General features: G+C 38.1%; 1 protein-coding gene across 1 annotated transcript; it reads left to right on the top strand.

Moving 5' to 3' along the window:
* Positions 1-23,616, top strand: LOC135203085 (uncharacterized). Its single transcript, XM_064232700.1, has 10 exons — positions 1-212; positions 6,001-7,229; positions 7,986-8,135; positions 15,886-16,039; positions 17,039-17,247; positions 19,120-19,327; positions 19,505-19,746; positions 20,091-20,168; positions 21,499-21,657; positions 22,687-23,616. The coding sequence occupies exons 1-10, from the start codon at positions 158-160 to the stop codon at positions 23,287-23,289; spliced, it is 3,087 nt and encodes a 1,028-aa protein (XP_064088770.1). The 5' UTR covers positions 1-157; the 3' UTR covers positions 23,290-23,616.

The raw sequence follows: 23,616 nt of genomic DNA on the forward strand, positions 1-23,616 counted from the left end.
TTACTACTACTAGTACAATTGATGACACTCGCAAAACTCACCACTGAAGCCGTCACTTTGAAACTTGACAGTGATGATAGATTATTATTATATTTACCTGCCGGTTATCTTCAATCTGTCTCATAGAGATTAGCATAAATTGGACCCCACAACAGTAATGGAGGTCGACCAGCACCTTGTCTGGCTTCTAAGTGCCATTAACGCATGTGTGTGTAAGTAGCCCTAACCTGTTCCCTACCTAGCTTAGTAGCTAGGTAGTATACTTAGGTATCTTTGGCAACGAAAAAAGTAATTCTTTAGATTACGTTAAACTTAGTTTTACTTTAGGTGGATGGTTCAGCCAAGGCTAGGTTAAGCTAGGGTAGTTGGATGAACAACAGGATCAGGTCTCCGATGTTCAGTGTTAAATTGAAGAAAGAGTCCATGGTGGCGAAGACCCCCCTCCCCTAGCCAGGTCAGGGCACGGCGCCCCAAATGAGCTCAGAGAGGTTAGCTCTGGTTAGGTCACGACAAGGCATTCCAGGAAAGGTTAGGTTTGTCTTCGTCTGCAAAGCTTGTTGACGTTCTAGGGTACAATGCCAAATTGTCGGCCTCTACCGTAGCGTGACCACCTTCCCTAAAAAGTACTTCAACATGTCCTGTAACCCAGGACAGACATTAATCTAGAGCCAGCGTCTGCGAAAGCAACACCACAAGACCTCGACTTTCCTCTTGAAGTAACTTTTCATCAGCCTAATCAGTCTCATTAAATCTTAGCTAATATCAGATGAATGATCTACCAGTATCCCAGCATAAGCAGAGCAATTGTGATGTACGTTCTGCACATGTAGAATGCTATTAGTCTGACTTAAATTTGGTTATTCTACAGGAAACCTCCTTGAGACACCACAGTTAGAACCAGGACTCATTTAGGGGATGAATGCAAAAGCATTATCAAAAGACTTTAATTTATTAAATTAGTGACTTAGTTAACTCACCTCTGCAGCATCAGATACATCTTTTTCTATATTATTAATATCAAATCTGACTGAAGTATTCAGCTTCAAATTGATACTGTGACCAACATTATATATACCATAAAAAATGAATTTACAGGAAGTGCTTAAAGAAAAATATTGCTTTGCCCATAAGCATTTAAACTATTATTTACAACAAATGAGTTTAAATGCCCATTTGGAACCTCAAAAAGGTTTTTTTAAATACTGCACAGATTGGTCGTAATTATTTAATACAAACTGTTATATGTTTACCGCATATATTCGCATATCATGCGACTTTTGAAGCCCTAATTTATCAGATGATTTTAAGGGGGACGCATCTTACATGAGATATAAAATTCGAGTATGTAATAATCATATATTAGTATCGTATAAAATACAAACATAATGGATATGCATCTTTTCCATGGATCATTTAAAAAGTTGTTTTACTTCACTGCACCTAATAATATTATATGTATTTTCATATTACTTTATTTTTGTTTGTGTTATAAAATACAAACGTAGCAATCATGTTTTGGTTTGAAAATCAGTTGAAGGCGATTGAGAGTAAGTTTGTTTTGCTGTGTTGAACTCAAATCAGAGCAACTTTCTTGCTTCTAGTTAGCGCAAATGAATCTCAAGATACCCTGTTTATATGAGATAAGGTTATTTTACGTTATACAGTGTTTTCAAGTGGAAATATCACTTAAAAACTCATCATTTGTGAATGAGATTTAGTTATGTTCTCGTTAGTAGATGGTGCTGAGGGCATGTTTATTACGCAAACAAAAACCAACAGATTCCGTTCAATATTTTAACTTTATCTCATCAGAATACTACGAGCTTTACGTATTCATCTTTTATTGGAGTGAAAACAGTAAAATGTGTTCTTTTCATGCCCAATAGTTTTGATTAAAACTCATTTCTCTCATTTTGTTTACGGTCAAGTTTGAAGGTATTATACAGTTACCATCCGAGTTACGACCTAGATCCGTTCCGACCAACAGGTCGTATGTCAGAATGGTCGTTAGTCGAAAATACCAGCCAAAATGGCCGACACGTGGATTATAAGTACTCTGTTAAAGTGGAAGATTATAGCTGTACTGCGAGGACATATGATATGAATGTGGTTGCATTTTTAAGTAACTTTTGTTTTTTCTGTTGAATAATATTATTGTGTATATACAAGCTGTTTATTTATCATTTTTATGCCTTTTAGTTTCACTTTTATAATTTTATCATGCTTTTCTGTTGAATAATATTACTGTACATATGTATATACAAGCTGTTTATTTATAATTTTTGTTTTTGCGGCCTTTTAGTTTCACTTTTATCATACTTTTTCTGTTGAATAATAATTACTGTTGTACTATACGTACAACGCTGTTTATATTATTTATCTATTTATGCCTTTTAGTTTCACTTTTATCATACGCACGGTATGATAAAAGGAGGGGGTGGCTTCGATGCTGGATGAGGCGGGCTTTTGTGTTCGTATTTATCATTTTTATGCCTTTTAGTTTCACTTTTATCATTTTATCATAGAGATATTTTTAATATTAATATGTAGGTGGAATGTATTTAGCTTTTTTTTTCAGTTGCTTAGTTGATATACTACGTACATCATCTAACTAATAATATGGTTTTAGAAATAAAAATATTTATTACTGCAGTTGAATTTATTATACAAAAATACAAATGAAGATCAAAATACGAAAATAGAAAAGTTACAGTTCAAAAATAGAACATACAGCTGTAGTACAAAATAGAAAATACATATGCATGTAAAAAATAAGCAAAAACACACTAAAATTAATGTTCACTGGTGCTTGGTTCGACGTCATCAACACTTTCTTCATACGCACGGTTGAAAGAAAGATCAGCTGTTAAGTCAGGCGAGGCAGGGGATGGGGAAGGGTGGTTACTGCGCTGGCTGATGTAGGGGAGGGGGTGGCTTCGATGCTGGATGAGGCGGGCTTTTGTGTTCGTTTGACAAACATGCTAAGTGTCGTTTGGATCTTCTGCTTTTTCTTTTCATCGTAGATTTCTTTGTATGGCCTCATTACTTCTTGCATAGATCTCTCTATCCGGGCAAACCGTTCAACATTCGGATCCATTCCTTCCAATTTATGCAGCATTGTATTAAGCATTTGTATGGCTTCCGATAATCCCTTTACAGTAAACTTTCGTTCGTGCTCCTCCTCTTCTACAACTTCCTTTTCTTCCTCTCTTCTTCTTCATCTTTCTTTCTTCTTCTATTCTTAACAGTCCTTTTGGGAGCTAAACAGTTTCTTCTGATGCTGTGCTGCCGGCGCCGTCGTAACTGTCTACCCGCGCTGCACGCACTACGCTACCGCGCTGCCAAACAGTAAATGCCGCCAAATATAAAAAATAGACCTCTGTCGGACACTGTCGTAAGTACGGGTGGACGTAACTCGCGCAGGTCGTAACTCGGATGGTAACTGTACTGAAGTTTGCAAGTTTCATCCATATAGTACTATTATCGTGCATTGGCAACAAAGATAACTCCATTAAACTTATGCCATCAAACACAACCGTAGATAAAATTGAGAGAAAATCATTTAAATCAAAATGTCAGGTCTTGAAAGAACACATTTTACTGTTGTTTTCACGCCAATAAAAGATAAGTAACTCAACGGTAAAGGTTCGTACTACGATGAAATGAAGTGAAAATAGCGAACGGAATCACGTAATATTTTTACACAATAAACATGCCCACAACGCAATTTGTTAACGAAAAAAAAAAAAAACTTTACTAATTCACGAGACGTATTTAATTCATATTTCAACTTAAAAACACGTAGTAAAATGTCAAATTACCTTGTCTGATATAAGTAAAGTACTATCTAGATATTTTACGCTAACTACAAGAAAGGCAATTTGCTCCGAATAGAGTTAAAATACGGAGAAATAAACTCGTATTCGCCATCAGCTAATTTCTAATCCAAAACACTGACCACTTTGTTAGTATTTAATGAATACATACAATAATATTGGATACTGTAATGTATGACTTTTTAAAAGAATCACAGAAAAGATGCATATTCATTGTTTTTATTTCGTAACCGTCAGCAGCCTGACATCGCTCAATTAGGTATGCCGATGTCGGTCTGAATCTGATTCCCGTTTCGTGTCCATTTTTTTTTTCTACTGATATGTCATAGTCAGAATGTATAGAACCTCCAAAATTGGCTTATATTAATAGATTATGTACTAAATTATATTGTATATGTAGTATACAGTATACTGAAGGCTAGACTACTGTATTCGTATATACATATACGATATATGTACCACGATATCATCATCATTGTATACGTGAGGCTAACTTGTTAAATGTTATTCAATTTCTCTTTGTACTGAATTATCGTAACCCAGTGTGCATTGAACCTAGAGAATTAACTGTAATTAATAATTACTATGCCATATACATATGTATAAAGTATGCTGTGAAGTGTAGGCTAGGCTAATATAATATTCTTACGGAAAAATAACACGGGCCGACTTACGTCCTAATTGATTTGTGACTGGTTGGTCATACCTAATTGCGATAGTAAGTCTACTACTACCTGTAATGTAAAAATATATCATTCCTATTCTCCGTAATGTAATTTGTGACATAACTATGGTAACTTTTTAAAATTGTACGATGGTTAAAATGCAAGCAAAAAGGCTGTTGTTATCAGATTGGTTGTTCTTAGCAAATCAGCTGTTTCTGGCTGTATGTGTTTTCCAAACAAGTATATTATTACTACCGATACTATTTGCATTCTCTTACTTTTTTAAACTTAACTAGAAGATAGGATAGATTAAGAGGTAGAGGAAAAGGGGTTAGCCTAACTAAAAAATGGAATAGATAAAGAGGAGGAAAAGAGGTTAGCCTATTGTTAAATTTTTGTCTCGTAAAATTAACTCACATGATACGTGAGATACGTGATAAAATAATTTTTTGAGGGTGAAAATCTGGGGGTCGCATGATATGCGAGATCGCCTGTATATATGGTATACACAACTGTCAGAAATGCATTTCTAAATGCAGTATGTATATACCACTATAATGTGACATATTTTTGTATAACTTAATGTATTCGTGGTTTTCCCTAAACTAAACTAAATGTTTTTTGTTTGAATGATGTTGATTTCTTGCCAGATGTTCTCTGTATGAATATATATATATATATATATATATATATATATATATATATATATATATATATATATATATATATATATATATATATATATATATATATACAGGCAGTCCCCGGGTTACGACGGGGGTTCCGTTCTTGAGACGCGTCGTAAGCCGAAAATCGTCGTAAGGCAGAACATCATCAAAATCCTAAGAAAACCTTAGTTTTCATGCTTTGGGTGCATTGAAAACTATGTTAACTGCATTCTTATTGCATTTTTCATCAAAAAAACCTTTAAATATTGATTATTTTGCATTTTTGGTGTCATATTTCATCTGCCAGATCAGTGTTGTAGGCATCGTAACCCTGGAACATGTGACATAACCCTGGAAATAATTTCTGATGAATATAATTGAAAAGCTTTGTAACCTCGGAACGTCGTAAGCCGTGACCGTCGTATATATATATATAGATAGATAGATGGATATATTGTCTATGTGTGTGTATATACATTTATGGTGTACATATGAAGTCATAATTTGAAGATTTTACTTCTGGAAGTCCCTTTTCACCCCTGTATGAAAGTTTCTATCCTTCATAGGCTGCCTTTGTGAGGTTGGACATTCCTTGTTTCTTGAGAGGTTCAAAGCATTCTTGCAGCTTATCAATGTGAATAAGCGAATTAAGATAAATTGCTTTACACTTACGATTAACATTTTGATTAACATTAATACAAAAAATATTGATAGGGATTCTGTATGCTGTAGTGCTTAAAATGTATATGTACAGTAATTGTAACATTTTTTTTTTCTTTTTTGCTAAATACTCTACATACAGTATGTCTCACTGATTTTAATTTTTTCCAGCTGATGGTAATGTTGATGAGAAGAAATTAAATAAGAACATTAGTGATTGTCTGGCACGTGTCAAGAGTGCTAGTTCTGGCAGTGACAAAGATCAAGCCTTTGAAAATTTCAAGATAAAAGCAGCTCTTGTGTTCTTGTTGTGTTGTCCATCCGTTCGGGACATCAAAGAAGTTCAGAGTAGTAAGGATTTTCATTCTGTCCTTTTGACGTTTCCTGCACTTCAAGATTCCATTTTCTTTTCTGTAGTCAGAAATCAGAAGTTTTATAAATATGTGGATCCTCTGTTGTGTTTTTTGCCCCTTTCAACACTTTGTAAATTGATACAAGAATATTTTAAGTGTACAAATGAAGTTACACCCATTACTCTTGCTATTGCAATGGAATTAATGAAAGCATTAGTTTCTAGTTGGCAAAATGTACCTGGAGAAAAAGATGAGGAAAGTGAAAATTCGGCTGTGTTTACTTCGATTTTGCAATTTTTCTCTTTAAAGAAAGTCGTAGGAGGCACAAGTGCTCAAGTCAGATCAAGTGCATATTTCTTCATGTATTTATGTGAGTGTACATTTTTGGTGGTAAGCACAATTTCAGGAAAGTACAATAAACCTCAAGAATTATCCAGCATTCCTGAAGCTTGGGCTAAACTTTGGAAATCGGAAGGTTGTACGGGTGGTTCAGTCTGTGATAAGGGCCCCATTTCTATGGATGTTTTGAAGTCATTCTGTGATTTATGTAATGAAAGTATACAAGGCATAAGTGTAGATGTGTGGATTGACTGGAATGAAGTGCTGCTGCCCCTTTCCGTAACAGTCCATAGAAAATCTGTCGCCTCAAAAATGAAACAAGAGCAGAGTACAATACAGTCTGTGATATGTAACATTGCATTTGATATGTTGAGGATTGTAGAGTCTTGTTCAGAAGTAAAAGAACTTTTGCACAGTTACAAGGATTTAAATCAGTTCTTTCAGCAAGTAGCTGCAGACCCAGACTATGATCCAGATTATGATTTGCCAGTGGAAAAGCTGTTGCCTGAAATAGAATTGAAAGATGCACGTCATGAGAAACTGCTGGGCATTCTGATGAAAAAAGATGACATTTTGGTATCAGAAGAGTGCATTGACTGTGCTATGATGCATATAAAAAAAGTGGACACTATCACAAAACTTCAAGTACTAACAAGGCTGATTAAACATTTAAAAGATAAGAAGGCTTATAGTGAAAATTCAGTAAAGGTATGTACTGTTAACTCCATGATTAATCAGTATTTTAAATATTTTGAATTTTGTAGATGTTAAATATGTATTTTGAATTATGGTGTGCATTTGTGAAAATCTTCAGCGTCTTATATTGTTAATTGCTTAACAGTAGTACAGTGTTAAAAATAACTATAGATTAAAATCAGTACAGTATATTTTGAATGACATAAAGATATCTTTAGATTCTGTTAGAATGTTTTGCATTATTTATATTGTGAATACACTATCTCCAGATTTAATAGATTTATCGTAACAGTCTTTTACAAAGGCATTCTTAAAGGAAGGGGATGAGGGTAAATCTGTAAGGAACAGTTTCTGCGAGGTGTATTTTGGTTGATTGTTTCTCTGATATTTCAAAATTCAGTTTGTAATTCCCTTGTCTCACTGTTTAAGAAATAATTACTTTTTCTTTTTTAAATCAGTCTGCATAAAACAGTAGATTATATTTCAGTGCAGTTATTAGTTAAAATGAGCTCAGCATTTATCATCAGTTTGAGTCCAAAACATCCTTTTTTTCCAGTCATAGATTTGATAGAAAATTAAAGCAGCATTAGTAAGAAAATATAATAGTATTAGTATATGCGATATGTCCATGAAATTTAGTATAGTACAGTATCTCTGGTCTTACTCATTGCTGTGGATCTTATCTATGTACAATTGTTCACTAAATTTTGCTGCTTATAGTCTCCTGAAATTCCTCTTGTTTTATCAATCTTGTTTTTTTCCATGTAGATGGTTCTGAAGATGGTTGAAGACCTCCCTGCATCCCAGTTATTGCCAATTATTGAAGAGCATTTGTCTTCAGGCCAAGATGAAATACTCAAGACTCCTGAGTTTCGTCTTCAGATGACTTCTGTGTTCAATCAGTTAGTAGATGGTGAAGTAAGTATACAAGTTTAGTTCAGGTACCTTTATTTCATCAGATCAGAACTGGCGTAGAATCCAAGCTGCTTTGTTAATATTGAATAATAAAGCTAGTTAGCCAGGGATTGCACACATGGAGAATAAAAAAGAAAATGAAGTGGAAGCAAAAGAGCAGAGTCCCTCATTGGAGTTGTCTTCTGAATTATACATTCTTTCCACCAGCCTATCTTCATCCTTTCTCTCAATGTGATCTAACCATCTCAAACAGCACTGATTAATCTATTTGCCAGTAGTACATACCCTTTTATGTTATGTTTTCCCATATTTCTCACCCTTCAGTTCTTAGGTGACATATTAAAGAAACTGCTTATCTCAACAGCTTTGATCTTTTTTCTTTCATTTACATTCAACAACTGCATTTCACTTTCATAAAGGTAATATAAAACCATCTGAATTGATATATTTCTCTTGATAGTATAGTGTTATATATGTCCTGGAAATTTGTTATATTTATTGATTTATTATCAGAAGCTGAGTAAATTCTACAACCAAACAGTCAGATATTGATGTTTTTGGCTTGTTTATTTAAAGATTTCATACATTCAACTTCCCTGTCAGATATATACTTAGCTATAGACTCCGTCGTCCCCGACAGAAATTCAAATTTCGCGGCACACACTACAGGTAGGTCAGGTGATCCCGCCGCCTGCCGCTGGGTGGCAGGAATAGGAACTATTACCGTTTTAAGCCAGATTTTTCTCTGTCGCGGTACTAGTAACATCGTTGCTAGTTCCTCCTGACTTGAATTTCGAATTTCATTACGCCGTTGATCTTTTGGACTGCTATTTGGTGACGTATTGGATCTTTGGTTTGGCATACGCTATTGTGGACTGTTTTTTGGATTTGGCTTTGGAATTTCTCATAATGTCTGACGTGTCGATTTCGTTCAGAGTGTGTGTGAATGAGAATTGTTTTGTGAGACTGCCGAAAGCTTCGGTGGATCCTCACACCACTTGTAAAAATTGTAGAGGGAATGTATGCTCTCAATTGAATACATGTGATGAGTGCAAGAATTTGAATGAGGAGGAATGGAAGTTGCTTAATTCCTACCTAAGAAAGTTGGAGAGAGATAGGGCTAGAAAAGCCTCTTCCAAGAGTGTAAGTAGGTCGGTCTCTAACGAGCCAGTTAGCGGACTATTGCCTATTGATAACCCTATTGTTTCCTCCCATACAGCTTTACCTTCCCGATTATCGGACTCGGCAAGCTCAACATCTGAAATTGCGAGTCTGAAAGCTTCGCTTAAGCATATGGAACAAAAAATTAAAGAACTGGAAGGTAAGTGCAGTGAAAGTGTTCCCAGTGAAGTGGAGGGTGCGTCTGATCGGCTCTGTCTCGCTCCCAGGCCTAGACCTCTTTCAAGCTCCCAAGACCAGTGGAGAAGAAATGTCGAAAGCCGCAGGGAGGTTTCAGAGAATCCCCACCGGTCAGGCGTCCCCTCGGCAGATCCTGTAGTTACGTCCCGGGCTGCCAAGGATAGTCGTTGGAAAGACATCCTGAAACAGTGTTTTTCTTCGTCTGATTCCTCATCTAAAAAAGGATGGAGTTCAGATAAATTGTCGAGACCTTCGAAGAGATCTTGGAAGTCTCCTTCATTTGACTCAAGCCCTGAAGAATTTCTGGAAGAATATCCTCCGGAAAAGAGGAAGAAGAAGGTATATTCAGAAGCTCCTTCTCCTGCATCGGGAATTGGAAAGAGAGCTGAGCTACGAAGATGTTAGAGGATATGCAGAAACAGATATCTTCGCTAGTAGGAGTTCTTAAGTCTGATCCGCCTAGAAGGAAGGATAGATTTCTCCCGATCAAAAGATCCCGTCCTTTAGAACTATCTGAGAGCTCGGACGAGGCGCCTGCCAGAACCCTGGCGCCAGCCAGACGTCAGGCTACTGTCAAGTGCAGAACGCCGTCAAGGCGACATGATATATATAGGGAACTTCCTACTAGAAAGAAAGTACATGAGATGTCCGAATCGAGGAGTAAAATTGGAACTCCCGAAATCGGACGAACTCCTGAAATGAGGCGCAAAGAGCCTGAAGCGCCTGAAGCGCCTGAAGGGAGGCGCAAAGTAACTGAAGATCCTGGAACTCTTTTGGCGAGGCGAAAAGAGTCTGGAGCGCCTGAAATGAGGCGTAAAGCTCCTCAAGTAATAGAAATGAGGCGCAACACGCCTGAAAAGCCTGAAGTGGCTAAAAGGAAATATTTAACTCCTGGAGAGCCTAGAGCGCTTGAAATGAAACATAGAGCGCCTGGAGAGCCTAGAACGCCTCAAAGGAAAAGCAAAGCGCCTAGAGAGCCTGAGGCGCCTGAAAGAAGAAGCAAAGCGCCTAAAGAGCCTGAGGCACCTGAAACGAGGCGCAAAGCGCCTGAAGAGCCTGAAGCGTCCGAATGGGGGCGCAAGGCTCCTGGAAAGCCTGAAGCGGCTGAAACAAGACGTAAAGCGTCTAGAGCGCCTGAAAGCAGGCGCAAGGATTTGTACAATCCAGAATACAATTTGGATGAGTTATCGGAGTTTGAAGCGGACTTGGAGGCTCCTCTTTGGATTTTCTCAAGATCAATTTTCCCCTGACAGGGTCTCTAGGTGTTGCACAAGTGATCCTGGCCCCTGTCGGGAAGGAATTGATCATGAAAAAAGGGAACGACGTTTAAGGACTTCTCCTGGTAGGAACGAAAGTTGTCGCACAGGCGACCGTCGTCCTTGTCAGGAGGGCCTTAGGGTAAAAGAACAACATCGGCCTTCTCCTGGCAGGGACTCAAGATGTCGCACAAGCGACCGTAGCCCTTGTCAGGTTGCAGCCGGTGTTGCTACAAGCCCTGTGCATTCCCGAGAGAGGAGTCCTCCGGTCGCACACTCTTCTCCGAATAAAACTCAACCGGAATTGGAGGATATTTCGGACTCTGAAGAAAACAAGGGGGCAGGTCTTTCTGATTATAAGATATTAGCAGCCCTCTTGTTAAAAGAATTTGGAGAGTCTCTGAGTCCTGCTGCCCCTCCTTCTCCTCGGTCTTTATTTTCGAGTACGAAGGCTGCGAAGTCTTCCTCTTTCTTGAAGATGCAACCGACCATTTCAATGAAGAGGGCTTTGCAGTCGGTCGGAAATTGGCTTAAAACCAAGGAGGAGGCGGGGAAGACTGTGTTTACCTGTCCCCCTTCCAGGCTATCAGGGAAGAGAGGGATTTGGTATAGCACAGGAGAATCTATGGGACTTTCTCTTCCCTCATCTGCTGAGGCGGACTTCTCGACCTTGGTGGATTCGGCAAGGAGGCATGCACTTCCATCGGCCAAAACAAGCTGGACAATGTCTGAAATGGACCATCTCCTAAAGGGAATATTCCATGTCTTGGAAGTTTTTAACTTCCTAGATTGGTCCCTTGGGGCTTTGGCCAACAAGACGCAAGACCCTCAGTTTTTGGAACCAGAAGTCTTGCATAGTGTTTTGGCATGCATGGACAAGGCAATGCAGGACGGATCGGCTGAAGTGGCATCCTTGTTCGGGACAGGAGTATTAAAGAAGAGGGCTGTCTTTGGTTCATTTCTTACCAAAGCAGTCTCTCCAGTACAGAGGGCTTCTCTTTTATACGCCCCTCTGTCTAAACAACTGTTTCCTTCTCAGTTGGTAAAGGACATTTCCCATATGCTTACTGAGAAGGCAACACAGGATTTGCTGGTACATTCTGCTAAGAAGCCTAGACCAGCTGCTTCTGTCTCGAAGAGGGAGCCAAGACCTGCCCAACAGCCCTTTCGAGGTAGAGCTTTTAGCTGAGCCCCAAGGAAGAGAGGAGGAGAGAAAAGAGGAAGATCTTCCATTAGAGTTCCAAAGAAGAACGCAAAATGAGATTCCAGTCCTCCAATCACCAGTAGGGGCCAGACTTCTGGGATTCTCGGAAGCATGGGCTTCAGTGAAAGCAGAGTCTTGGTCTCTACAAGTGTTGAGGAAAGGATACCTCATCCCCTTCAAGAACAGACCTCCATTGACGACGTCTCCGAGGGAGCTGTCAGCGAGATACAAAGACCCTGTAAAGAGAGAGATCCTTCTTGGGTTGGTGCAGCAAATGTTGGAGAAGGAGGCCATCGAGGTAGTACAGGATCCGCACTCCCGAGGTTTTTACAATCGCCTATTTTTGGTGCCGAAAGCCTCGGGGGGTGGAGGCCGGTCCTGGACGTGAGTGCATTGAATCGCTTCGTGGAGAAGACAAAGTTCTCCATGGAGACATCCAACTCGGTTCTCTCTGCTCTCCGTCCAGGAGATTGGATGGTCTCCCTCGACCTGCAAGATGCATACTTTCACGTCCCCCTGCATCATTCGTCGAAGAAATATCTTCGATTCATGGTGCAGGGAAGGATTTATCAGTTCAGGGCTTTGTGTTTCGGCCTCTCGACGGCTCCTCAGGTGTTTACAGCGTTGATGAGAAACGTAGCAAGATGGCTACATCTGAAGGGGGTGAGGATATCTCTTTACCTAGACGATTGGCTTATAAGAGCGCAGACAAGACAAAAGTGCTTGCAGGACTTGGAGATAGCTCTTCAATTGACCAGATCTCTCGGATTGCTCGTAAACCTCGAGAAGTCTCACACAATCCCCAGTCAGACTATCGTCTATCTGGGGATTCGGATGGATTCTCGGGGTTTTCAAGCGTATCCATCCCAGGAAAGAATCTCGAAAGGGTTGGAAAAAATCTCGGTCTTCCTAGAGAAAGAATGAAGCTCAGCGAGGGAATGGCTCAGTCTTCTGGGCACTCTTTCCTCGCTGGAGCAGTTCATCTCTCTAGGGAGACTGAATCTAAGACCCTTGCAGTTCCATCTCAGAAGGAGTTGGAACAGAAGAAAAGGAGATCTTTTGGATACCTTTCCTATAGGAGAGAGTATGAAAAACCACTTACGATGGTGGTTAGAACCACTGAGAAGAAACGAAGGAGTGTCCTTGGCCCTTCAGAACCCTCACCTAGTGTTATTCTCAGACGCTTCGGACACGGGGTGGGGAGCAACACTAGGGACAAAGGAAGTGTCAGGCAGTTGGACAGAAGAACAGAAGGCCTGGCACATAAATGCAAAGGAACTCTTAGCAGTGCACTTAGCACTGCAGTTTTTCGAGAACAAAGTCAGAGGCGTGGTGGTCCAAGTCAACTCGGACAACACCACGGCTCTGGCTTATATAAGAAAACAAGGGGGGACACACTCTTTCTCCCTTTACCAACTAGCAAGGGATCTGTTGATATGGGCAGAAGAAAGAGGGATTCGACTCCTGACGAGGTTTGTTCAAGGAGGGAAGAATATAAGAGCAGACAGATTGAGCAGGAAAAACCAGGTCCTTCCAACAGAGTGGACCCTTCATTCACAAGTCTGCCAACAACTATGGTCTCTTTGGGGGAAGCCTCAAGTGGACCTGTTTGCAACATTCCTATCCAGGAGGATGGAGAACTTTTGCTCGTTGGGGGACGATCCCAGAGCCCTATCCATAGATGCCATGCTCATGGATTGGAAGGGCATAGACGCTTATGTGTTTCCCCCATTCAAGATGCTGGGGGAAGTAATGAGAAAGTTCGTGTCCTCGGAGGGAATGAGGATGACATTGATCGCTCCTTATTGGCCTGCAAGAGAATGGTTCACAGAGGTACAGGATGGATAGTGGACTTCCCCAGATCTCTTCCCGAAAGGACAGATCTGCTCAAACAACCCCACTTCGAGAGGTATCACAAAAATATCCACGCTCTCGCTCTGACTGCCTTTCGACTATCGAAAGACTGGTCAGAGCGAGAGGCTTTTCTCGCAAAGCGGCAAAAGCAATTGCTGGAGCAAGAAGGTCCTCAACCATGCGGATATACCAATCGAAGTGGGAAGTTTTCCGTAGATGGTGTAAGGCGAAGAAGCTGTCCTCCTCCGATACCTCTGTGACCGAAATTGCTGATTTTCTTTTGTTTTTACGAGAAGAATCTCATCTGGCAGTTTCAACCATTAAAGGTTATAAGAGCATGTTATCAGCTGTGTTCAGAAATAGGGGCCTGAACATAGAGAATAACAAAGATCTGCATGATTTAATTAGGAATCATTGTTTGGAAACTACAAAATTAAGAACTTCTCTCACCCCTAGTTGGAATCTGGATGTGGTTCTCAAATACCTTATGTCGGAGAGATTTGAACCTCCCGATAAAGCTACTTTCCGGGACTTGACTAGAAAATGCATTTTCTTAATAGCTCTCGCTACTGCGAAAAGAGTGAGTGAGCTGCAAGCGCTTGACTCTAGAGTGGGTTTTAAGAAGGATTCAGCTGTATTGTCTTTTAAACCTTTATTTCTAGCTAAAAATGAAAACCCCTCGAGACCTTGGCCTAGGACTTTTGAAGTAAAAGGCCTTTCTCAATTAGTTGGGAATGAAATGGAAAGAACTTTATTTTGTCCTGTGAGAATTTGAAGTTTTTACCTGCAGAAGAAGAAGCAGTTGCAGGGTTGCAATCAAAGTTTATGGTGTGCAGTTAAAGACCCTAGAAGAGCTATGTCAAAGAATGCCTTAGCATTTTTTGTTAGGAACATCATAACTGAAGCCCACATGAGCTGTGATAGTGAGGCATATAAGACCGTAAGGGTAAAAGCACACGAAGTAAGTGCAGTCGCTACATCATTGTCGTTCAACAAGAACATGTCAATGAAGAACATCTTAGCGGCCACGTATTGGAGATGTAACTTAGTGTTCGCCTCACATTACTTGAAAGATGTGAGAGTGACATATGAGAAATGCTTCTCTCTAGGGCCCTATGTATCAGCGGATACAGTGCTGGGGAAAGGAGAGAAGACTGATCCTTAATATTAATTTTTGTCCTTATATTTTATATTGTGATTTAAAAATTATTGGAGTTGAGTTTTTTAGGTTGTTTGAAAGGTGTTTGGGGATAACGCCTTTCAATCATATTTACTAATCCACGGTTAGGATCGGGTGATCGGGATCAGTATTTTACTCCTTTATATGCCAAGAGGCATAGGTATATTGTCATGTAAGTGAATAAGACTCCAGTGACAATTGCCATTAGGTTCTGTTGAGTAAGTGGATAAGACCCCATTGACAGTCCTTTTGAAGAGTTCTCAGCCATAGGGCACACCCTCGCTGAAGCTTTTGAGGCGAAGCAGACTTCTCAGCACAAGCTAAGAAATCTTCCGCCTAAACAGGTAGGAACTAGGGTATTATTAATTAACTTGTATTACCTACAACATATGTTGTTTACCTATTAGGTCAGTAATTAGCTGTCTCTTGCCCTCCGCCAAAGGTGCCAATCAGCTAAGTATATATCTGACAGGGAAGTTGAATGTATGAAAATGATATTGTTATTGTACAATAAAGTTTCATACATACTTACCTGGCAGATATATACGATCATATGGCCCACCCAACCTCCCCTCAGGAGACAGGTGGAAGAGGAAAATCTGGCTTAAAACGGTAATAGTTCCTATTCCTGCCACCCAGCGGCAGGCGGCGGGATCACCTGACCTACCTGTAGTGTGTGCCACGAAATTTGAATTTCTGTCGGGGACGACGGAGTCTATAGCTAAGTATATATCTGCCAGGTAAGTACGTATGTATGAAACTTTATTGTACAATAACAATATCATTTTTACACAATTTCATTATATTGCATTGTGCTTCATTTATTTTAGTTGTAATCATGTTTTTGGCTTGAAGATGTCCAGGAAGGTTTAATCAGTAACAATCATTTTTCATTTTCAGAATTCTACAAAGCATGTGTGGCTCTGTTTGCAGTCTGGTCAGTCAGTTGTCAGTGAAGCTGTAAAGATGCCAGTTGCTTTTCCAGGTCTTGTTAATGTCATGGTAAAAGCTTTGGCATCCATCCCTACAGTTTGTCAAGCAGCAGGGAATTCTGGTGAGTGTAATTTATATTGAAAAAAAAATCAGAATTCAATATAAAAAATCAGAAAAGAAGTTGTTTATCACGGAACTAAGAATAATGAGAACTTCTATTAAGGGGTTCCAGCTGTGAGGCAAAATAAACAAAAACGTAGTAGTGAAATGAAAAAACTGGGAAGTGTGTGTATTGGTGAATGCTTGTTTTTCATTATTATTTGAAATTAGGATGTGAAAATCAACTATTTCTGTTACCGTTAAAGTGGGGACACAGGAACATGTCTCTGATTAGATGCACTTAGAAAATTGCAGTTTCTGTCATCAGTTCTAGGGCTGAGAACTAAAAGGGCCAATGTAAAAAATTGGCCGATTGTAGTGAAGACCGTCACTAAACTAGAAATTTATCTCTGTTTCAATGCTATAATGGTAAATGTTATAAGTTAAGCAATCACCCCCCAAAAAAAAGCTTTCGTTTGCTGTACTTACCTGAATTCTAATAAAGGAAGCAATATTTTAAATGCGTTTTTCTGAAAACATGGTTTTATGACATTGGCCCTTCTAGTTCTCAGCCCTAGAGTTAAAGTTAGCCACAGAATACATTTCTTTCTGTTATCAGTTGAAATAAATGCTTAATAAACTGTAACTGTAACATCTCAGCTGAAGTAGAGATATAGAGAAGTGATTTCTCGCATCATTGGAAGTAGAGAAACAGGAAACTATGGTGTCTATTATCTAAAAGAAGTTTATTAACTTAACTTAGAAGTTTCCATTGTCAATTGAAGTAGAGCTGTATAGGTAATACATAAGTGGTTTTTCTGTTACAATTTATTAAAAGATTTACATAAGTGGTTTTTCTGTTACAAATTATTAAAAGATTTACAGAACCTAACGTGTTTAAGTAATGACTGGAGAGACCAGTGTTTTTAGAACAGTTGCAATGATTAAAAGTTATTCTTATTTCCTTTTGTATTTTGTTACAAGTCTTAAATTAATGCAGCAGTTGACTGTTTCATTTTAGGTGCTTCTGTTCTGATAAACATACTGCAAGAACGATTGATGGCAGGACTAGAAGGAAGAGAAGAAAAAGACTTTGGTGAACTTGTTAAAGGCTTAGTAGCTGCCAGTGTATTAAGTGCTGCAGAGGTGTTGCATTTTCTAGTACAGCCTTACCTTACAGTATCTTCAAAGGATTTGAAAAGACTAGAGTTACCTCTTGAATTACTAAAGGTGGGATGATACAATCATGTTTGTTTTTAAAAATCTCAATTGTTCTTACGCGAACAAACCTGAGGTCTTAACAATAGGAAAATTTCTAGCGCCTAGCTGGATCTGGTTAAAAAGCAGATGAAAGCAAGGAATCTTGTGATATCTGGCAACGCATGCATAGCTTGGGTTAAGAGTGGTCAAGGACGACGCCGTTACGCTAGTCTTTCTTTTGACCACCTGGGCGAGAGTTGTGTTTCACCTCTCTTTGCCTTTTCCCGGTTCATTGCCTGTTTCGTTTCTTTTAGTGTCTGTGTGCGTGTTTGGCTGGTATTATGGCTTCTTCTGCTCCTTCTCGGTGTCAGCGTATGTGCCCCGGAGTTCCAGGTTTTCCGTTTTCTCATTTTTGGCTTCAGCAGCGACCGACCCTCACATCACATGCAGTAGGTGTTGTTTTAATTTTTGTACTATTACGAATCCTTCCACAGAATGCTGGGCATGGCCTAAGGAGCAGTGCAGGTCGTTTTGTGGCAAGAGAGAACATCAGAGGTTTTCAACTCTTCCTACTTGGGAAGGGTTTGCACCTATTCCTGATGTTTTGTCTTCCACAGTAGCCAACCCTCATATAGTGTTGTCCCTGCATCTCCTTCCTTTTCTTCCATTGACTCGCTGATGGAAGTATTGGGAGGCTGCCAGGGTAATGTTTGTAATGTAGTCCCTTCTTCCTTGGGAATTTATTTGGTTCCTGAGAAGGGTGAGACTTTTTCATCTTCCAGACTCGGAGGCGTCCAAAATGGCAGTGATTTGGAAGACGCTTGGGCTAGGGGTACCCCGTCCTTGAAGGGGTTGCTAGCGCATTTTGTGGAGGCTCGCACCCCCTGGGACAGTCAAAGTTTCTCTTTGGTTCCCTATACAATGGTTATCCCATATATCATTGTACGTCACTCAGGTTCTGAGTGGTTAGATATCAGTTTATCTAGCTTCTCAATGGGCTTCAGTCCCTCTCCAATAACCATTTCTTTTGAGAGCTGGACTGGTGGGTAGGCCCTCAGCCAGTCTAGGATGTCTTATACCTCCCTCCAAGTATAAGTCTATCCTATTGTTAAGACCGAAGATTTGTTCGCGTATGAACAAATGACAAATTTTTTAAGACTATTTATATTTTTCATAGCTACAAACCTGAGGTCTTAACGTTATACTGCCCACCTCTAGCCACCCCTCTGTTTGTTAAGGCATCCTGAGTTGGGAAAGACTGGCGTAGCGGCGTTGTCCTTGACCACTCCTAACCCAAGCTATGCATGCGTTGCCAGATATCACAAGATTCCTTGCTTTCATCTGCTTTTTAACCGGATCCAGCTAGACGCTAGAAATTATCCTATTGTTAAGACCTCAGGTTTGTAGCTATGAAAAATACAAATTGTCTTAGAAAATTTGTCATGTTTGAATGGAAATTTTAAGTAAAGTTGTATCTATCTTTTAAAGGTCCGAGAGTTGCTATCTACATTATGCTCTTTGTATTAAGCACTTTACTATGTTAATTTTTAAAAGAGATAATTTGATAGTGACACTGAGTGAGCATCACTTCAGTTATAGATGTGTATAGTCATGGGTCAGAATTTTCCAGTTTGTGCATGTAATTATGTATGTGTTTATTACAAAGCTACAATATATTATACTATTTTTTTAATAAGAACAAAGCCTTTAGGCCAGCCTTGTAAGAGTTAAGATATTTAACTTGGTGGACTAGTTAAATTGCCTTTAATAACTAACTGGGGAGCCCTGCTTTTTATTTAAATTCAATGCTGTACTTTTTCAGGTGTTGAGGATATGTAGTTGAGGATAATTGACCGTAGAAATAAAGAACAGCTTTAATAGGATAATTTTTTTAAATTTCAGAATATAATTCACCTTAATGTTGAAGCAGTTGTGAAACCCGGTATAGAAACAGTAACTTTGATGGTGGTGCTGGCTCATATTATTAATGCAACTGCTTATTTGGATTGTCAGAATTCTCAAGATTACTTGACAATAAGAGTATGTGCACTTGACATAATACAGTCACTTTCTCAAATTATGATTAATGATCAAGAAAGGTATGAGAGAGGTAAGTATTTCATATGCTTGTTGTTACTGAGAATTTGATGTATGATAATACTGAATTATCAAATTACCCAACCTTGTGTACATTTCTGTGTTTTGGTGAAATCTAGTGAAAACAGTTATTTAAAACAAAAGCATCTTATGCTATGTAACTTTTGAATGGATGTTTTTCTCCTTTCAGATATTTCAATGCTAAAACAGACAATTGTAAGGTACAAGTTTCATCCAAGAAGTTTCTTAGCCTTTATGGAGCTCCTAGACTGCAATGATCAAGTTAAGGGTCATGCTGATTGTCTTCTATTTATGATTTCAAAACTACGTCCTTATTGGGAAGGGAACACTTTGAAAATTAGTGTTGCACGAGACATCCCAGAGAACTTGAGAAGAGCATCTAAAGAGGAATTGATTATGGCACTGATACAGGTATCTATTGTGTTGTACTGTCCTAGAATTCTTGCTTTTACACAGTACATATAATTAATACAGAGGTGAAATAGAATTCAAAACATGAGACAATTTTGGTTTGGAACTGATCTACACATCTGAGACTAGTAAATTATAGGTGCTTGTAAACAGTCCATATAAGTACATGAAATATGTTCTTTTATGTTGAATATTACGTACATGACTGTTATTTTTAAAAACTGAGATAATCACAGATATGATCATGAAGACTAGAGACATCCATTGAGCTGAGTTCCTTCTCTTATTGTGTAGGCCTGTTGCAAGGGAAAAAAATCTTTAATTCACTTTTTTAAATCTTACAGGTGCTACCACATTGCAGTGAAGAAGAGTGGATAATTGCCTTCTATATCACACATAATTATTTGCAGTCTGGTCGAAAGGTAATTTACAGTTTAATTTTGGTATTAGTTTTTGTATATATTAGTGGTAAAAGATTTTGGTATTAGTATCTTGCAGAGAACTGAAAATATGAGCATGCTAGTATTAAAGAGATTGGATGGCGGTGTAGAAAAAATCAAAAGGAACAGATAAAAATAAAAGTCAGAATGCAGTGTCACAAGGAGCAGATGTTTTGCTGCAAAATACTTTTTGTATCATCCACAGTGTGCTGCACAAAGCCTACTGGGGTGCTTATGTTATTGATGCTTAAGTGTTGCGTACAATATTTTAAACGTTTTAAAATAACTTTTGTATTGTCAAATTTTGCTTCTTTGCAGTCAACAAAGACAAATTTAAAGTATAGTGTAATTGTGATTTGGTCTTTGGGCACTAGATTTAAACAGGGAAGTTTATAGTGATGATATTTTACAAAGTGCCTTGTCAGGGTAATTTTATTGTGCCACTGAATTGTCACACTTGTTTTATCCAGAATTACAAATGAATAACCCAGATGACATTATCCCTGTAGGCAGAGAATGTAGATCAACACTAATAATTGAACATACAATATATTATGCGACTGTCCATTATGTTATGTGACTGGCCAAACTTTGGTCAACATTGAATACCAGGTTTTTGTAAACACATCTATTAAAATAAAAATACAAAATATTGTAATGGGCGATAATAAACAACTGAAACTGAAGCAGAAAACCTGAGGTAACTTTTAGTGTGTAATTGTGAAAACAGCAAAATATTTACTGGGTAAACAGACAACCCTTGTTAAGAAGAAGGGACAAAATTTTCTCAACAAAGCTCCCATGTAAATCTAAAGAAAAAATTTGTAAAGCAACGACCAATTACATACTGTCTCTAAAGGAATCACCTGAATGATGAGATTGCTGAGAAAATTTAATGAACAAACAAATCCCTCCTCTCTTTGTTGTTTGAGTGTGAATGCCATGCTCACGCTGCTCAGGGGTACTTTTCTCCATGCAAGATTATTCTAGTGGGTGTGACTGAATGAGCAATTGGTTTGTAACAAATTTTTATTGTAAAAACATAATGTTTCTAAATAGTATTCAGTTTTTTTATTTGTGCTGCAATTTACTGATAGACAATACATTACTACTGGCCATTATTAATATTATAATTCTTATATCTTTGTTTGAGACCTTTCTTAAGAGGTTTTTTATTTAGTATAATGCTAGGCAAAAAGGAATGCTGGAACAGCCAGAATGAGTGATGAAAAGCACCTGTGGTATTGCTTACATCGTGATATGCAACGTCTAGTATTGTAACTTGTAATTGTTTACCATTGTTTATTTTCAGGCACTGCCTGCAATGTTGATCTTCCAGAAAGTTCTGTACTTGATTGATTTGCAAGTAAAGACTTTGAAAGACTCTGAGGGGACTGTTACAACAGAAAATGTTTCTCAAGGTTCTGTATCCTTGGATCATTGTTTTAGGTGCTTTTCAAATGCAGCTGTGGTATGTAAAGTTCCTTTGTTGCTATCTGTTGTTTGTATACTTTGACAGATTAGATTTTAAGGTGTTTTTTTTGCTGAATTTAAGTTTATTCGACTTGGGCTGAAAATTTATTCTATTATCATGATTTATGTATTTGTCAGATTTTCTTTTGTAAACATGGAATTAGTTTCCCTAGCTTATCACATGTGTAAACAATCTCAAGTCCTTAAGATTTAAAAGAATCTTTCAATTTCTATAGAAATTGAAAGATATTCAAACTTGTGTAATGAAGCTTTTATTTAAATGAATGCTGTTGTAAAAGTTGTAAGCCATAAAAAGTGTAGTATAATATTAATGATAGTTGTAATAATATTTATGTGATTGTAACACTGTTTCTTAAAAGAAAAATATCTTTAATCTAGACATACTGCACGTCTGTAAACTCAAAAAAGGGATTACAAACTGTTATTTTCCAGAATGTATCAGATAATTGTTTATTGTGACTGGGATAATTCAGATATGAATTGATATAAATTGCAGATTATTTACTCTCATTCCTAAATAACAGTCAGTTCAGTCAATTTTAAAATTTTTATACTGTAGTGGCTAATTGTACCCGAATAAGTAGAATTTAGAAATGTAAAGACTGCCATCTTCAGTGAATACAACCCTTTGGCATTACTTGTTTCCAGCATTGTCCCAGGTTTACTTACTTTCCTTTTTCCTCTTGTGGTTGTATGAAAACAAGTGAATGTGTGGTGTGGGGAAGGTAAGCTTGATAAAAGCCTTAAACCATTACCTGGTCCTAATTTCTGGTCTTAGTATTTATGGCATACTTGCTGACTTCTCACATCTTGTTTCTGTTAATTAATTGTAAATAAAAGTAAGTCAAGCAAAAGGAAATAAAAAGTATCAATCAATGCAATATGCATAAGAATGCTACAGCAGTCAAGTAAATCATGCAGACCTTGTAGTACTACTCACTATTTATAGCAGTTTGTATGGTAAATGTGTGTTCAGTTGACTGACATCTTTCATTTTGTTTTACAGGTCTATTTAGGGGAGTTAATGGAAGAAGTTACTTATTTCATTAGATTCAGTACATTGTGCAGCATCTTCAAGTGGTGGTGTCAGGTGTGTCGTTCATACTCCGAGGAGCTAGAAGTGGCCTCTCTTTTTCTGATGCAACTAGTGATAGCCATTGAAGAGATGATCAATGGCAATAAGCTGCAAGTAGTTGATGGCAAAAATGAAGCAGTTCACACAAACAGAGGGAAGATAGAAAAAAGCCTCTCTTTGGCAAATGGTGACGTTGGAGAACCTGAGGAGGTTAATGGGGTCTTGAATAGTGATGAAAAATCAAATGAAGTGGACACTTTACGTATTGGTCAGTTGAAATTGGTAGGAGGAAATAAAAACAAGTTAGATGGCAGGAATCATAACACTCAGTTATATAATGGGTCTGATGGTACTGAAGAAAAAACAAAATTATGTGTTGATAAGAAAAAAACTTTACTAAATAACACAATAACCAGAGCAGATTTTAAGAAACAAATAGAAGACATTAGTGTAGCATTTCTAAAATTTGTTCCTGCTAGCAAACTGTCATCATCAGTGGCAAGCAAACTGAAGAAACTTCATGAAATCTCATAACTTGTGGCACAAAGTTGCTTGTACACGAAAAATAGTAATCACATTACTACTTCACTTATGGCGAGCACTGCTAATATTAAAGCATACTTGTATTTGTAGTCTTAATCGGTGTAAATGAAGTAGCATTATGAATGAAGTTCAATTTCAAACAATAATGACTACTGTTAAACCAAGTGCCTATTTGTGTCAACAGGTGCATTTTAGTAGTTTAGCACACTAGACTTGGATTTGGTACCCTGATTTGATTCTAGTATTGCAGCTTAGTTCAATTTTCCATGGACCATAAAAAATAAAAGATTATATATATTTTATAAAGATGAGAATGTA

The sequence above is a fragment of the Macrobrachium nipponense genome, chromosome 33, assembly GCF_015104395.2.
Source record: "Macrobrachium nipponense isolate FS-2020 chromosome 33, ASM1510439v2, whole genome shotgun sequence".
NCBI classification, from domain to species: Eukaryota; Metazoa; Arthropoda; class Malacostraca; order Decapoda; family Palaemonidae; genus Macrobrachium; species Macrobrachium nipponense.